Source organism: Mytilus trossulus, chromosome 3 (genome assembly GCF_036588685.1).
Source record: "Mytilus trossulus isolate FHL-02 chromosome 3, PNRI_Mtr1.1.1.hap1, whole genome shotgun sequence".
In the NCBI taxonomy this organism is placed as follows: domain Eukaryota; kingdom Metazoa; phylum Mollusca; class Bivalvia; order Mytilida; family Mytilidae; genus Mytilus; species Mytilus trossulus.
In genome coordinates this window covers 72,132,859-72,151,625 of record NC_086375.1, presented here as the reverse complement: position 1 = coordinate 72,151,625, position 18,767 = coordinate 72,132,859, and the positions used below count along the sequence as shown (strand labels likewise).

The 18,767-nt window shown below is 30.8% G+C and overlaps 1 protein-coding gene across 2 annotated transcripts in view; it reads right to left on the bottom strand.

Moving 5' to 3' along the window:
- The window catches only part of LOC134712318 (conserved oligomeric Golgi complex subunit 3-like), a 30,502-nt gene extending 11,739 nt beyond the window's left edge, over positions 1–18,763 (bottom strand). For both annotated transcript variants that reach the window (XM_063573753.1, XM_063573754.1), the window contains exons 1-16: positions 18,581–18,763; positions 16,915–17,052; positions 16,393–16,454; positions 15,554–15,719; positions 14,812–14,886; positions 14,211–14,303; positions 12,471–12,599; positions 11,469–11,587; positions 10,347–10,473; positions 9,233–9,324; positions 5,877–6,016; positions 5,267–5,427; positions 4,630–4,816; positions 3,590–3,708; positions 2,205–2,294; positions 1,402–1,522 (exon numbers count right to left, since the gene is read on the bottom strand). In XM_063573753.1, the coding sequence (XP_063429823.1) occupies positions 1,402–1,522; positions 2,205–2,294; positions 3,590–3,708; positions 4,630–4,816; positions 5,267–5,427; positions 5,877–6,016; positions 9,233–9,324; positions 10,347–10,473; positions 11,469–11,587; positions 12,471–12,599; positions 14,211–14,303; positions 14,812–14,886; positions 15,554–15,719; positions 16,393–16,454; positions 16,915–17,052; positions 18,581–18,745 (1,984 nt within the window). In that variant the 5' untranslated portion in view covers positions 18,746–18,763. The remainder of the gene's footprint in view (positions 1–1,401; positions 1,523–2,204; positions 2,295–3,589; positions 3,709–4,629; positions 4,817–5,266; positions 5,428–5,876; positions 6,017–9,232; positions 9,325–10,346; positions 10,474–11,468; positions 11,588–12,470; positions 12,600–14,210; positions 14,304–14,811; positions 14,887–15,553; positions 15,720–16,392; positions 16,455–16,914; positions 17,053–18,580) is intronic.
- Between the last annotated feature and the right edge of the window lie 4 nt (positions 18,764–18,767).

The following is an 18,767-nucleotide window of genomic DNA, read 5'->3' as shown; positions in this document are numbered from 1 at the left end:
ATGATAAAATAAAAACAAATATGTTATAAAGCAGCAACTGAATGTATTGCATGAATATTGACCTCATTCTATGGTTAAGCATACTTAACGCAGGATATCGAAATACTATAAATGGCATCATGGTGAAATTATCTATAATATTTGGCAAGCCTGACAATTTATATTAAAAATTTATAATCTCAATTGGAGAAATATCATATTTCTCTTGGTGCAGTGGTAGATACTGTAAACCAAACTATCTTTTGCAAATTCTTTATTTTGAACCCTATCCAGCCATGTTCAATCATGAAGATTCATTTTAAGGATTTTTTTTATTTCTTGATGTAGGTCTATAACATGTACATATGGGACAAAATTTTACATATTTGCAACAGTTGATTTTCACTTTATTATTTTAATTGCACAATTTGCACAAGTTGCTAAAATTTGGTTTGTAAATTCTCAAATAGTAATTATCTTCATTTTGTATAGAATTTAATAATTTTTCAGCATATTTATCACTGATGATTTAAAAATGTGTTATCAGTATGCTATTGGCTATTAAAATGCATCACTAATTCAAAGATTGGCTGATCAGAAGCAATCAATGTTCATTTCATTGTTTGTATCATAGTTTTACTGTGTGACTAGTGTCTAATATACAATGACCATTCTGTAGAATATATATTGAACTCACAAGTTCATGTCATATAAAAGACTAGTTATGGCAATATTCATGCAATATCCCTCTTATATTGCACTAGTGCATACACATCTTCAAACCACCATGGTCTTTAGTGACAAATATATGTTTACAACAGTTTTTGAAGATTTACTATAAAACAAAAGGATTATCACATGAATAATTGTGAATACTATCCACAGTAAAACATAGTTTGCACTCTAAAGCTCATGTAATAGTTAAATTTACTATGGATAATATTCGCTAAAATTCATGCAATTTACCTATAAAACTTCATATATTTTGAAATTATTGTGATATTGTTTGCATATAACATATTTGATGTGAAGGTGTTCATAAATGTGCATTCATCTTTAGTGTTTGAAAATTTTGAGGTCATTAGTTAAAGTTTATTTATTAATTCATTAGATAACCATATATTTATAGATAAAGTGCTAAATATGCTATCTGCAGAATAAATAGAAACAATTGATAAGCTTAAGTACAGATCATCTAAAAACGGGGTTTCTACTTTGAAAGCAAATATTCCAACTGATTATATAAGATCAAATCTGATGAGTTTTTCAACCCACAAAATAATATCCAGTTGAAATATGTTCTAAAGTTAGAAATATTTTGAGATAACAGGCAGCTAGCTTAAAAAAACTACAGGTAAGAAATTAAAAAGCAAAAATTAGAAAAATTGAATAATTCTAGAACTTTTTTTTTAAAATAAATACCTTTGAATTTACTAAAATCAAGTGAGGTCTCTCTAATAGTAAAATCTGCATGAAATGGAGCTATCTGCTCTCGTAAAATCAACAGATGTTTAACCAAAAACAGCTGACCATCGGTTTTAGTCTGTCAAATAAAAAAGAAAATAATTACCCTATAAGGCTTAAATTTGATTAAACATGAGTTACATGTCTGGTAAAGGTGCAGTTATTTCTAAAACAAATCAATTGGACATTTTTATCAGAAGGAAATAAAATTGCCAGGGCTCTGTAGAAAAAGGTTCATAAGAATGCCCGTAGGCATATAAATATTGTGTCAAACATAACTATTAAAACAGTCCCATTACTCAGGAATGGTAAACCACAAAATTATCAAAACAAAGTTTCCAACAACAGTGTAAAGTCTGTAGTAATTTGATCCTAGTATACTAATGAGCATGACATTTAAATCAAATGCAGAATGTGTCCTCTAGTCATATATCAAATTCTACAACTTTTCAATTTAAAGGGACATAACTCAAGAACAACAAAAGTAATGCTACCCTCAGTAGATCTTGTTCTGTGTATGGTGGTAATTAGCATTCATTTTGTGTATAAATTTTGTAATATTTTTCCATTTAAAAGGTACATTAATCAAGAACAGTGATAGCGACCCCTCTCAAATTCAAACTGGATATGTGTTTGGCGGTAATAAGCATGTTTTATGTTTTTGGTTTAAGTCTGTCAAATTTGTTTTTCATAAATTTGTTATAAAAAGGCTGTTAGTCTTCTCAATAAAATTGTTCAAGTATCAATTTGTATACCATTACCTTTCTCTTAATTATTCCTTCCTTGGCAATCTTTAGTGATGCTATACAAGACTGTAGTGCCTCTTGTGATAGACCTTGGAATGTTGTTCTCTGTAATATATTATTATTAAATAGGAATGTGTGGTAAATGTTTATTTACCCAAGAATATAAGCTCATCAAATATATACATCTAAATTCGACGTGAGATTGCACAATGATGGCTACACACAAACACTGTATGCAAGACTAAAAGCACCAACCAGAAGTGTGTGTGAATTCAACAGGACAACCACAAATGTCTCTTCAATGATGTTCCTGTACTTTTTTTAATTTTTTTAATTCATAAATTAAAAGAAATAAACATACCTGCCAACTGTCACTATTTGTGGGGGATTTCCCCTATGGAGGCTCCAAAATGGAAATTTTGAAAGAGCAATTGTGTCCACAATTTAAACAAGACAATTAATTTTACAAAGGCTATAGGCTTGTAAAAGTATAAAGAAGCCAAAAAACAACATTAAAATATATTTGATGGTTTTGTAGGACTATGAGAGCCATCTTGCACGCAAAACCCCCATGGGCATTTTGAAAAGTTGGCAGGTATGAATAAATGCATAATTTTTTCAATTTTAACTCTAAGTTCAGCAATTCAAAATAATATCAAAGTCTATAGCATTACCAATTTACTGTAACTGGACTTTTGAAAAACAAAAATTTCTTTCCTTCCAGAACACAACATGACATATGACAGACAGGTATATATAGATAGAAATATTAATGACTGTGTCATCTGTTGAGATATTTTAAAACCAAAAAAATAATGTCAATAAGTCTTCATACATTACCATTTATAAAAGAATTATAAAGTTTACTTGATGATGATGAACTACTGTAAACCAACTTATTTTTGTGAGCGATTTATTTTCGCGACTTGAAAAATAACGTGAATATAAATCGTCGCAAATATGTCAATCTCTGATCTTTCCTTCATAAACTTCATTAATGAAAATCAGATAGTAGCGAAATTAAATAGCCGCAAAGTGATCAAGAAAGGGTTAAACGCGAAATAAAGTATCCGCGAAAATAAGTTGCTTTACAGTATTAAGAGTCATTGGGGGCCTTCGTGGCGGAGTGGTCTTAGTAGTTACTTCTGTAACCACTAGCCAGTCAACACTGAGGTTGTGAGTTCGAACCATGCTCATGCAGGTGCACTTGACTCAAATCTTAATTGACTAGAATTGTCTAATTTCTTATCAAAGGTCAGTGGTTTCATCCAGGCACTACGCCTTCCCCCACCAATAAAAACAGGCCACCATGATATAGCACAAAAGTAGTGCTTAAAAGTGGCTTTAAAACAAAAAACATAAAAATCAAATTTAGAGTAATTAAAATGATATATTCTTACATCAATACATCTGTAAAGTTTGGAAAGTGTGACAAGAGTTCTACGGACTGTAGGGTACCACATCCCATGGAGGTCAGCAGGTGACATAGGCATAGTCATTGGTGTCGTCCTTCCGGAATCTGAAGAAAGTATCATGTATTTGTACATCGTTTAATCAAATTGATGGCCACATATGCCTACATCTTTCATTTGGATGTGAATGATAATTAACTTAGAAAAGTGTTACAAATGATTACAAAGGATAGATACAAATGTACATTGTACACAAAAAATCACTAAAATTTGTTCAGCAAATCATATGACACTCTTAAGGTCACAAATAGAAAAGAAAATTTTGACTGAGGCTGTAAGAATTGAATTTTTCCAATAATAAAATGTTAACCCAAGAGATATGTCTAGACTGTGGACCTATTATGACAGAAAGACATATTAACTGTCTATTATCTTAATCAAATTCCTATAAAATCTGTCTCAGAATTCACTACCATTCATTGATTTAAGGGAGAGAACTCTTAAGTTCTCAATCACACTCTTCCTCATATTTGCGCAGTGATTGGTCATCATTGACAAAAGTTAATATACACGTACATGATGCACAGCAGAAAATATTTTTATAAAAAGGTGGATTAAATCAATTGAAGCCTTAAATATCTCAATAAACTGTAGACACTGTGACAAGTCTCATCTGTGTGTAATTTCAATTGTATAATGTGTGGTAGTGCTATATTTTTGATGTTGAAATTGAAATGACAACACTTTAAAACAAATAAACTATGAAAAAGTTTTGTCAATTGACCATGACTTTTAATACTGCACCAATTATTTAATGCACAATCAGGACAATCAAGTTATTGAAATATATATATGTATATACATATATCATATATGAAGTGTCTTTTACATATTAAAACCTTTCATTGTGTATTTTTATCAGGGTTTCAAAAAATCTTAAATTGTCTATCCTCAATAGAATTTTCAATAGCTGACATTAGTATTTTTACGTCAGTGTTTCTACAGGGAATGATAAATAATAAACAAACCTGATGAAATGTCAATTTCTTTGAAGGAGGTTTCCACGACTTGACCATTTGTGGTGATGTCAGCTACCTCCTGACTAGTAGCAGATACAGTTGACCCTGACCTTGAGTGGCCTCTTGTACTTGATGCATTGGATCCTGACCTACGATGACCTTTTTTACTTTCATTTTTTATGCTTTCAGCAATACTCTAAAATTAAAAACACAAAATTATTAAAAAAAAACTTAAATAAACTGATATTCTGCACAAAAAGATGTATGATGCTGACTAAAGTCAGTACATGGACTTTTAGGATAAATAACATTAACAGTCTTGGCTCTTATTTTTTTGAAAATATTTTTTAAGTACCCTGTAAACCCTTCAGGTACGCCTCATGGTGTACTGGGGTACTTCAGGGTGTTAAAATACCCATATCTACGGATATGAATGTAGATGAATATGATATGAATGTAGATAACTTATATTATCCCGGGCTTATTATATATCTAGGAATTTGATTGGTTAACCAACGTCGTAATAAAACCCATAGCCCCTGGGTGTTTCTAACCCATATCCCTGGACGTTGCTAACCATTATCCCGGGGAACTTCATGGGTAAGCCTGATCACAATGTGCAAGTGAATAACTGAGAATATCTTACCTCCATCATTTCTAGTTTTTCTGGGTAAGCCAGATCACCCTGTGCAGGTGAATAACTGAGAATGTCCGACTTTATATAGATATAGGTACGATAAACAAATCTTTCCTGGATATCCATCAACATCTGCCTGCAAACTATTTCAAATGCCTTCAGTTCCTGTGCTGTAAAAGTCAAGCAAAATATTGTTATCATGACATAAGAGTCAAGTTTCTTAATACAAGTTAAAAAAATTGAAAACAAGAATGTGTCCATAGAACATGGATGCCCCACTTGCACCATCATTTTCTATGTTCAGTGGACCTTGAAATTAGAAAGATAATATCATAGTGAAAATGTGCACAAAGTTTCAGTTGATTGGACTTGAACTTCATCAAACACTACCTTGACCAAAACTTTAACCTAGAGGAGGACAAAGGGATGAACGCATAGACAGACAGTCTGACAGATAAAGAAACAGATGCACAGACCAAAACATAATGCCACTAAGTGGGGCATAAAATTGAATTATAATTTGAGAACCTTGCTGATATAACAATTTTTACAATAAACTATCTTTTTTAAACTTATACCGTACTCTTTTCTTTATATGAAAATGATTGATAAAACTTACCATTATTTAGCACATGTTCTTCTAACATCTCAATTTTAAGAATACTACACAGCTCTGATAAGGTTTCTAAATGATTGATGTGTATTATTAATGGTCGAAGTGTATCATACAAGTGACTGCACAGCCTTTCTAACATGTCACTACAATAAAAAATGCATATAATCAATACTTCAGCCTAAAGTTTGAAAAGTATTAATAAAATCTTTGTGAACCAGAGTTGGGTAAGTAAACTGAGAAGATATGAAGCACCAAAGTGGAATTAAGATTTCTACCATTTCCTAAATAAAATATGCAATGCATGAACTTAGACACAACAAAGCAATTTTCATTTTGAATACATCCTTTCCATAAATTACATATTAGATAATGAAATTACACAAACAAGAGGCTGTCACAATGACAGCAAACCGGATTTATTAGCATTTATTTGTGTCCTGGCAATATCACAAGACCATTACTGATGATTGGTGAAAGTGAAAATTGTCAATATCAAATTTGACCTCTATTTTGTCATCAGTATCAACATATTAAAATTTGAAAAGCTTAGATTGAATGGTTTGTGAGTAAATCGACAATGTGAATGGAAACACCATTTTAAGATCTTTCAAGAACCATAACTCCTGAACGGTAAAAGTCATCATTATTGAACTTGACCTCTATTTTGTCATCAGTAACAACATATTAAAATTTGAAAAGCTTTGGTTGAATGGTTCATGAGAAAATGCACGGACACGACTGGAAACACCATTTTTCAATCTTTCAAGAACCATAACTCCTGAACGGTAAAAGTCAAAATCATCATTATTGAACTTGACCTCCATTTTGTCACCAGTAACAACATATTAAAATTTGGGAAGCATTGGTAGAACTGTACATGCGTAAATGCACGGACACGACTGGAAACGCCATTTTTCAATCTTTCAAGAACCATAACTCCTGAACGGTAAAATGGCCATTATTGAACTTGACCTTCATTTAGTTGTCAGTAACAACATATTAAAATTTTAAAAGCTTTGGTTGAACGGTTCTTGAGTTAATGCACGGACAACATTTGATTGCCGCCCGCCCTCCCGCCCGCCCGCCCTCCCGCCCGCCCGCCCTCCCGCCGAGCATCCCCAATTTAATAACCGACATTTTTGTCACAAAAATCCAGTAAAAAAGTGATAATTTGACTCCGACTCTTTACCTAAACACTATATGGACCATAATTTGCTATTGGGCACTGTTTCCTATAACTATAGAAAAGTGATAAAATGTGAATTACTGTAAGAAAAGTTGCAACTACATCTAAAGATGCCATTATTTTTATCAACATACAAGTGTATGCTACTCTTCCCTAGAAAAAAAATTAAAATATACGAATTTCAAAGATTCTACAACCGTCTTTTTGTGTCGTTTCTCGCGTTACTTATTGCTTCCGAAGAGCATAACGCTGACTGATTTATAGATAATCGTCACCGGCAAATTTGTAACTTTTGCTTTCAAATAACAAAGAACAGCGACCAATAAGAATAGTGAGAAGAAAATGCCGAGAACTATAAGTATTTATGTAGCAGATGTAAGAACAGTGGCGTGATTTTTGTGTCCGATTTCGTAACGCAATTTTTAGATGATGTAATCTGCTTTGTTGTTATAGAATTCTTAAAAACAATATGCAAATATGAACTCTCGCGAGATGTTCAAACAGGTAAATCCGAGATGATTTACATTCTTGTTTTGATCTTCGTAATAATTAAGTAAGAAAATTACGTTGTCATTATGCGTTACATTTCACACGAAACAGTTATTTATTAAAATTGTTTTTGTCCTTAAGTTCTAACCATTTCCGGTCATACGTGAAACACGTGACTAACATGTGATAACGCCATTACGGCCGGATGTACGAAATACTAGGTCTAAACATTGTTTTTGTTTCCAACGGGATGTTAGCAAACATAATCTGTAGACTTGTTTCGTCTTGTTTAAAAGAGGAAAATACAATTGTCAAAGAGATTGCGCCGGTGGTCTGTTATTTTTCCTATGTGCATAATGTAACATACGAGCCTGTGTGAAAATAAATGCCCAATGACTTGACAAAATCGATTTCATATTTGACAGACGTTAGAACACACTTCGTTTCCCGATAATGACGTGAAGAGTCCTTGGAAAAATCAATCGAAATTACGTCTCTTATCATTGTACCAATGCTCGTTGGATTGATTTAACTTCAGCAGTTAATATTACTGGATATTTTAGGTGAATAAATATAATTTAATAACAAATACATGTTAATATACCGTTACACTTAGAATGTACAAAGTTGGAATCCTGTCACAGTTTTTAATTAATATTTTTTTATTCATGTTCAGAAACGCAATAAACTTGTCAAAGGAGAAGTAAACTTTTACCATGCATGACTTGAAAGGAAGTACTTTATTGATTTTAGCCCACTAAAGTAGGTTAAAATGTGGAAACCATGTAGATGGTGTACAGGTCATAAGTATCACATTGTGCCTATTTAAAGATTTTAATTCCAAGTTAAAAGTTTTTTTCTTTACTGGATTTAAAGAATGTTACATTGCCAATGATTTGGAATAAATTGTATATAACTGGAATATAAAAACCAAATATAAATACATTTTTTTCGCTTAAACATCAAGATACAACGATTATGGTATCCTGTATCAATGGAGAAAATATGGAAAATTCTGAATAAATTGTACTAATTGTTTTCAAAACAAGCACATATTTAGGAGTTTTATAATACTGTTACATTTAAGATGGATTTTAAGAAAAAGTATACTGTTCAGATTATTTTAAGCAGATTTTGCAATAAAATAAACTAAAAATATGCTTTCGGTTTCTTATGGTTTCCTGTCAGGTTTAAAAAAAACTTTAATATAACATTGAAAATAGATTTTAAATATTAACATGAAGCAAGTAACACTAGTAATGGTGTTTATTTATGCCTTTTGAATTATATTGTGCAAAATAAAGAAAATAAAGATTGGTTTCCTGTTTGATTTCATGTCACGTAAACGGTGAATCAAAATGTATTAATTTTTTCTCGAAAAACTCAATTGTTCCACTCATACTATTCTAACACCAACACAACCCACAAAATAAAAGTTAAAATTTTAGAACTTATAAAAAAGGATACAAAAAGAAACCAAAGGCCGAATACCAAATTATGGTCCATATGCTATACAAAGAAATTCTTGTTTATTATTCATGAATATTTGCCCCCCGCCCCCCGGAGATTTGACACTGATTAACTCTTGTATTTTTTTGTTGTTCATTAAGGGCAGGCAAATTTTCCTCAAGATCAACTAGTTTTTACCATAACAAATTTTTTTAAGAACCAACAAACTACTTACTCTAACAAAGAAGTTGGTTTGGAAAAAAAATTAAAATACAATTGATATTCATCTTCACACACATGAACCATAAAAGCACACCCGCTTCTCATCTGAAATGGAAAAAGTATGACATGTGGTCTTTAAAGTATGACATGTGGTCTTTAAAGTATGACATGTGGTCTTTAAAGTATGACATGTGGTCTTTAAAGTATGACATGTGGTCTTTAAAGTATGACATGTGGTCTTTGAAGTATGACATGTGGTCTTTAAAGTATGACATGTGGTCTTTAAAGTATGACATGTGGTCTTTGAAGTATGACATGTGGTCTTTAAAGTATGACATGTGGTCTTTATGTATGACATGTGGTCTTTAAAGTATGACATGTGGTCTTTATGTATGACATGTGGTCTTTATGCATGACATGTGGTCTTTAAAGTATGACATGTGGTCTTTATGTATGACATGTGGTCTTAAAAGTATGACATGTGGTCTTTATGTATGACATGTGGTCTTTAAAGTATGACATGTGGTCTTTATGTATGACATGTGGTCTTTATGCATGACATGTGGTCTTTAAAGTATGACATGTGGTCTTTATGTATGACATGTGGTCTTAAAAGTATGACATGTGGTCTTTGAAGTATGACATGTGGTCTTTAAAGTATGACATGTGGTCTTTATGTATGACATGTGGTCTTTAAAGTATGACATGGTCTTTTTGTATGACATGTGGTCTTTTTTATCCTGTATTAACTCATCCCAAAATTAACAAACATTCATTTTAAAGGTAATCTACTAGATATTACAGATTTTACAATGAGAACATAAACAATCGCTATTATCAAATTTCATTATTTTTTAACTTTGATGTTATAATAAATAAATCATTTAAAACCATTACCAGGTATTTTAAAGTAAAATCACTGCAATATTCACATTTAGCTTTTTAAATGTTGGTGTATGTTTTGCTATATTCCTATTTTAATTTTACACAAGGTCTAGTCCAAAAAAAATCTGAAAAATTTCTATTGCTCTATTTAGGGGTAACAATACTGAAGTTGAAGAATTGGTGATATCAAATGGCGATTTTACAGATGCTAAAAATGCGAATGACTTTGTAATAATACTAACCAGAGTGCAGTGATCACGAACATGTTTTGAAGCTAAATCTGTGATTGTTGTTGATATACTTGGCCCTAGTAATAATTCTCGTTGATTAAAATAACACTGGTGACAATCAGATAAAATCTGAAGATACCTGAAAAGAAAAAATAATACAGGTTGGAAGCTTCCAATAAGGTAAAAAGATATTAGTTATTCAATTAACCAAAGGCTTTGACACTAGTACCAGTCAGATACAAAATACCAATGACTACTATCTTTTTGCATTTAAATATTCTAATAAATTAACTTTCTTTAATTGGAATAGTGTATTTGATTAGTGTCATAAAAAGGGGGTCTGCATAAATAGTGTATTTTCAAAAGACAAAAAGTTGGGTCAATCTAAACACTCATCAAAGGTTGGTGATTTATGCATATTTTCACAATTAAAAGAACAAAAGAACAAACAAAAAACAAAAAACAATATAATTCCTGTGCAATTGCCTAAAAGAAAGCCTTATTTTTTTTTTATCAAAATTAAATTATGAAGCAAAGTAATTTTACACCAATTTTTTGTTGTTAATTTTGTCTAATACATTGTAGTATCATATTTCCTATTCATAGTATAGTTTAATGTAGGTTGCAACAATGTTTGAAGAGGAATTGGATAACATAAATCAAGGATTTGTATAGTAAACTATACAAATCCTTGCATAAATAGATATTTATTATGATTAAATTTTACCATGAGAGAAACTATAATCTAAATTACTGCACAAACAATAAATAAGCTATTATTCTTCAAATAAAATTTTCAAAGGGTTGAGAACTATAATTTTGAAGTAGTATAATTGAAAAAGTAATTTTCACAATAAATAATATATAATTTATGGAAAAGTTCCTTTAAAATTTGTATTGACTGCATTCACTTGCTATCATGATTTTTTACTTTAACTTAAGTGTGTGCATGCATATTGCCTACATAGTGATCTATTAACAGCTTGAGTGTGTGCATGGATATATATTGCCTACATAGTGATCTATTAATAGCTTTTGTGTGTTCATGGATATTGCCTACATAGCGATCTATTAACAGCTACAAAAACATGATTATTTGATAGCAATTATTCAACCTAATTTTCTGGTACTTACTCAGGACTTTTATCTATACGGATTTCTAACTGTTCCATTAATGCCTTTACTCTTGTAGAATTGGCTCTAAATTTCCCATAAAACAGAGTAAAAGCATTATCACCAATACTGGGAGATTCCTGAAATTATATTTGTACAATACATTTGCTATTTGTTATAGTCTGTGATCAGTAAAAACTGTGTAAAGCAATAGACCGGTAACAATACCCAAAATTCAATTACGTAATTATAAAGAACATAAATAAGTATAACTTTAAAGTTAAATTATTACACATGTAAAATGCATGAGCGAACAATACAATAAAATTAACTCAGAGGACTAGCTTTCACATTTATAACTTTGATAAATTTACATCATGTACATATTTTCTTCTAAGATTACAATATTTGTCAAGTTAAACAGTTGATCAAATTTATGGATATTAGGGTTTGACAAACAGTATTTCAGTAAAAAAATCTTTCTTTATAACTTTTAAATGCCAAGGTTTTATATGTTCGAATTTCCTTTACCTACTGATTTTTTATTAAATACATGCCATCCGAAATAATTGTCATTGAAGATTTCGGTGAAAATAACTAAAAAGATACATTTTAAGCTTGTAATTTTAATGTATAACTAATATGAAAGTTTGAATTGATGACTCCATTGATCAATACATAATTTATAGTCATCATAAAGAAACGAAGAAGAATAGACGATATCTATTAAATTGCTGCTTCAAATACCAGTTTTCAAGTCTTTAAAGTTTGTGACATCATGTTTCAATGTGTTGTAGAATAATAAGATATTATGTATGCATTATAATCAGTACTGTTGACAATCCTATATTTTTTTGTGATTTTTTTCTTCTGACTTTTTCCTACTTTTGATTTAACAATGTAGTGAATACTAGTACATGTACCTAAAATAGCACTTCAATTATTATCCTGATACTTACAAAAAAACTTATGTAGTATTTTAACGATCAATGTATATTTTCAGCATTTATTTTTCCAATTTACCTTAGTTGGCTGGACTTGCTGTGTGGCATTCTGTAGAATCTGGACGACATGAGTTTTTATCAAATTAAGGGCTTTAGATAAACACTGTCTAAATCTGGTTAGAAATACTGGTGATTCTTTATATCTAGGCTGAAAATAAAATACAAGACAACTTTTATTTTAATAAACTAACGATAATAAAAGTGAAGAATGTCATAAGTCTGTTTGACTTGTGTCTTATTCAATTTGTACTTGAACAAATAAAATATGTTTAAACTAAAAGAATGTCATGGAAACAGGGTTGGCTAAGTATTACCCACCCGGGAAAACCCAGGCGGGAATTCCCAGGTTTTCCCGGCCTGGGCAATACTCCAAGAAATGGCTAATACTGGGTAATACTGGGCAATATGATTTTTTAAGCTGATTTCAACACAAAATAGTAAAGACTTGTTGTAGTTTCAAAGTATTATAGCTAAATATATACATTTTGTACAGATAACTATTGTGAGTCATTTCTAGAAGATTGACAATTCAATTTCATTCTTTTCTCCACTACTTTGAAGGCAGAATATAAAATTTGAACATTTTAGGATAACTTATAAATTTTCGTGTATTGTTTCAATAACCAAACTTTCAAAACATGCATTTTATAGCAGTGTGTATATGAATTATAAATTTCTATGCAATCATATTGCTAAATAAACACCATACAGGGTCAAGTCATTAACACTTATAGAAATGAAAAGGCTGAATATTGTTATATTAACATACCTATGTCCTTATCTAAATAATTATTTATTAATTAGTGATATACATATAAATTATGCAAAAGTAATTTTTCTTACATTTTCTTGTTAATTGTTAATTTTAAATATATAAACATTTGAAAAATGAATTCTTAGAATGTATATATCTAGACGTGAGGATTATTCAATAGACTTTTAGGAGAATTATTGAGAAAGACTTAAATTAAAACTGATATAGGAAGATGTGGTGTGAGTGCCAATGAGACAACTCTTGGTTCTTTTTCAAATGAATACACTTGTATTATCAGATTCTAAAACAAGTAAACTTATTTATAAATCAAAATGTGTTTATAAATGTCTTAAATGTATTCCATTTGAGTTTGATCACTGAATCCTCTTTAAAATTCAGGCTTGTATTTTATATTACCCAGTATTGCCCAGTATTACCCATTAATACCCAGTAAAACCCGGGTTTTCCCAGTATTTCCCACTGGGCTGGACAATACTCATAAAGCCCGGGGTTTTTGCCAACCCTGCATAGAAACAACCTTATAAATAGGTACCAGGGCTGTATTTTTTATTTTGTATCAATACACATATATAAATTAAATAACTGTGGAAAATTATTTGCATAATGGTAAAAATAAAAGTATTAAAATGAGTTACTATGAATCAAGTAAATATTATCAAATAATACCTTAATTTTTTTATCCAAACTTTTAGCATTTTTGTATAATATTTTTCATTAATTGGCATCAATGAATGGACAGATGTATATTGGTCAACAAGTTATCATTATAAGTAAGAGCAAGTAAGTTGTATGTGGTTAAGAATTTTGACAAGTATTTGAATAGAACAAATATTTAGATTTTGCAATATGAAAGACAAGGGCATTTGTCAAATTCTTAACCTATGTTCTAATTCCAGGTTTACATGCCCTGATGATGAAAACACTAGAGTATAGTTTCTATTTCTAATGGAAATTGTTTACAGTACAAACCACTTTTATACTTACATTGTTGTTTAGATAAAGTATACACTCATCAAGACGTGACAACATGGGTACAAAAGATTCATTGGTGACTGTCAATGATGGCAAACCCAGTTTCTGTAAAATGAAATGTCAACAATTATACAATAATAATATATAGCTTTGTATAATTTTCACAGTATTAATAGAGATTTTAGAAGTCCCCTAACTTTTTAACACTCGAGATATTTTCATAATATTAAATTTATTTGATAATTCAGTCTGTCGATTAATTTTGTTAATAAATAACATAAAAACAAGTTTACATCAAAAATTGAAAATATATATAATTTTATTCTAGTCATTTCACAGAATTACAAAAATGAAATGAGACAGTTTTTAGGCTAGCAGTTTCCTGTAAATTGCATTAAGTATATTACAGATTAAAGAGTTGCAGTTATTCTGTCATGTTTCAAAGGTTTAGAAAACTTACTGCAGTCATTCTGTCATGTTACAAAGGTTTAGAAAACTTACTGCAGTCATCCTTTCATGTTACAGAGGCTTATAAAACTTACTGCAGTCATTCTGTCATGTTACAGAAGTTTAGAAGTTATCCTGTCATGTTACAGAGGTTTAGAAAACTTACTGCAGTTATCCTGTCATATTCATTGAAGTATGAGAGTTTATTGCTGATGTTTTCTGCTGTGTTCATTAACCTGGTCTGAAAAATAATAAACAATATCATTATTATATGCTTGTCTTTTTTCTAAAATAGAAATTGATAACCAGTTCTATTATTCATGTCAGAAAATATGTGTGATTTTTTTTTTACAAAGTTTTACATTTAGTGTAAAACCCATATCTGCAGCGTAAAGAAATACGGCTTGACTTAAGGTAGATCTTTCATAGCTGCCTCTGTTATATTTTAACAGTTTTTTACAATCAGTACGTTTTAAAGCTTGACTATTGATGATGACCATATTATGACAATAAGATGACTTATAGATATTTTGTTGCTGTAACTGTCTCATTGGCATATACCAAGTCTTCTTTTAACTAAACATTCCACTTGTCCTTAAATGTTGATTAAAATGTGCATGTCACTGTAATTATCATATATTCATTAAAGTTATCATTCATCACATCAAAAATATTAATCTTATCTCATAACAAAAGGTTTCTTTTTTAGCATTGATATGTTATATTTATGTTTTAAATCTTTGATTTTTTTGTTTTGTTTACGTTGCTTTCTGTTTGTAGTGCCAATCAAGACATATAAATCTGTATTAATGGTGAAGTATTGTGAATAACTGATTTGTACATTGGATGAAATAAGTATTATAAATATAAATATAATGGCTACAAAATCCTACGGCATGTTGACATACCTGTTCTGTCAGCAGATCTTCACAAGCTTCATGAAGGGCATTAGTTTTGGTAGACACAGATATATACTGGTGTTGTAAACCATTTAGAAAGTCCAAAGCTCCAGAAACTTCTTGTAAAATGCTTTCACACTGGGATTCATAATGTTGTAATTCAGTTATGTAGGATCTGTAACAGAACACCAACAATTCAATCTTCAACATGTTCACAAGTTTTTAGTTTAAATAAATGATAATCTGTATTATAAACAGTCTGTCTTTTGGGAAGAGACATGTACCAAAAAGGTTCAAGATTTACTAAAAAGTGAATCTTTTAAATATGTATTTACCTCATAAAATATTATCCGTTACTTCAAGTAGTTGAAGCATTATTTTTCCTCTTTCTTACAGTCATATGAAGCGAATGACTGGTGAAAAATAATGTTTTTCAAATTCTTGGACCAATCCATGCATATATCATAAACTTAGTCTTCTGTGCACGATTTTATCATTTTTTACACAACCATATTGTATAATTCTCAATTTATTTTCTCTCTATCTGTTATGAAGTTAAATATGGCAGCAACTTTAATGTTGTGTTTTGAAGCCGAAGTTTACCAATGTCACCTTATAGTCAAATAATCAACAAAAAAGCATGAATATTGAATATGTGTTTAGCATGTACAATCAGATAATATTTATTTTAATGACAGACCCATGCGTATCGAGATGTAACAAATTTTGGAAAAAATATTTTTCATGTAAAAATTAAAACAGCAGGAAACCAGCAATAAACACTGATACACTGGTATTTATTCTGACCATGAGAACGCCAAATTCTACCATGCTTTTGTGAAACAAACCTGTAAGTGTCTTCATCTTCTTTTTCAATATCATTTTCAAGTTCTGCAAACCAGGATAAAAACTGTAAATGAAAGGAATGAATATAAAAATCAGTTTATATCTATATTCATTCAAACATTTTGTTCATAGTTTACACCAGCCTCAAAAAACATTCGGAATCGATGTGTGCAATTGTTACAAATAAAAATCAACAAATCAACAATCAAAACGGTTACATGGAACTTAAGCCTCAAGTCACATAAACCTTATTTAGAGTAGCTTATTATCTCAATTTTGCAGTACATAACAGAAATGGTGAAAATTGTGAAGTTTTTCATTACTGTCGTACTGTTATAGTGGAAATATATAATCCGAAATGATGAAAATTTTATTTTAGAAACAGGTTATTTCTCAAACATTCAAGAGTTTGTCTGGGAATGTACACATACAAATGTACATTTACATCTACAGTCTTTTCAAATGAACATGTACATGTACATGTATTATGCCAGTATGTTTTAAATATACTTAAGTACTTGTACCTGCTGAGCATTTTCTATCTTGCAGGGGGAATCATCCTCATTTGTCTGAAAGAATTTTGTTATAGTTTCGTGGTAACTTGGAGACTGGGGAACATCCTGTTTCTTTGATAAAGCAAATTGTGCTTCGTCTTCTGGTAACTAAAATTAACATAAAAATTAAAATTAACAAAAATACATATCTTACAAAACAGATTAACTCCCTTAGGTACAAATGAAAGGTTATTTTTTTCTAATGAATCTTGATTATTGTTTTATGGGATTTTTCCAATATCAAAATTGAGCTTCCTAATTTTTAAAATCTAGATCATTAGACACAGCCAAAAGACCTTAAAAATGGTTTCCAAAGAATAAAGTAAAATTATAGTTTAATCTGATTCCTTGCAAAATATTTAAGTCAATTTTTCCAAACCATACAAATGAAATTCTGCACTTTTCTGTTTTAATGATGATTGAATCACAGGAAATGTTCATGAGTATGAACAATCTAGGCAAAAAAGAGGTTAAAAAAGTGGTATTATTTAATGTGTAACTGGAGAGCATGAATTTCATTACAATATTGCTTGTCTCTACTGGACTCCAACCATGGACCTCTGTGTTACAAGGCAGCATTTATATCGACTGAGCTAAACAAAACACATACTCTAAATAAAATTTCCCTGTAACCACCATGCATTTTTTATTTGGGTGCAATATCAAATTATGTAGCCAAAGAGCATGATTCTTCTTACACAATGATCTTTGTCTCCATCTGAGTTACAGGGCAGTGTGTACATGTATAACCACAGAGCCAACCCTTAGGAAGTACTTCAAAAGCTCAGTCGTTAGCATGTATGGTAACACAGAGGTCCCAGGTTGGAATCCCGGTGGCAACAAAGATTATTTTGTAAGAAGAATCATCTCCAGTTACATACATGTATGCATGTCTCCTTTTAGGTTCTGTTCACCCTGATTCACGTTCAGCCTAGTACTTGTTCACCCAGGCAATGCCAGGGTTTTTTTTTGCTCTTCATTTTCTTCTTTTTCCAAGTAAGGAACTGAATTCATATTGAATGTGTATAGTCCGCCAAAATAATTAGTGCAGAGCCCGGCAAGGCAGGAAGTCTTCTCAAAGTTATTTACATTTAAAACGTTCCCCAAATTACAATTAAAAATTATATACATGTGCATGCTTTTTTTACTGTTTACCTCCTTCCAGAGCCTGCTTTAAGAGCAGCTTTGAATCCCTCTATCAAGTCAGACGATGTAGTTTTAGCTGGAATTTGATTCCAATTCCTGATAGTCTTTGGCATGTTTGGGAAGAATGACTGTCCATAGGTGTCAGTTTTTGTTTTTTCTTGGTAAACACATGGTAAAAGAGGACCTGATTTCTATTTTTTCTTGTTATTGTCGTGTTGCATGAGGTTAATTTTGGAACAGAATGTTACACTTACAGTTTATTAAAAACCCAGGGCAAACAGAACTGATACCTTTAAGGACCAGGACTAAAAAGTAAATGCTCAAAAGGGAATGGCATCGCTAGTAGCTGTAAGCATCTGACTTGTTTAATTTACTAGAGGTTAAAATAGATTTTTGCACAGAGTGTACGATTAACTGCAAATTATGTATATGTTTACATATAGATCTCTGAAAATGAAGGAAGTGCAAATTATAACAATTTTATACTGACGTCTTCTGGTATTGCTCTTTCTGAAGCTTTTGTCGTCAACTCTATAATTGAATCTTTTTGTTTATCCGTCAAAGACGCCTTTGAATTTGTTTTTGATTCCCATGCAGCTAGCCTATCTCGAATAATTCGCTGGTTCACCGGTTTGTTTTGCAACGTGTCAGCCATATTTGATTTACGGAATTTCTGG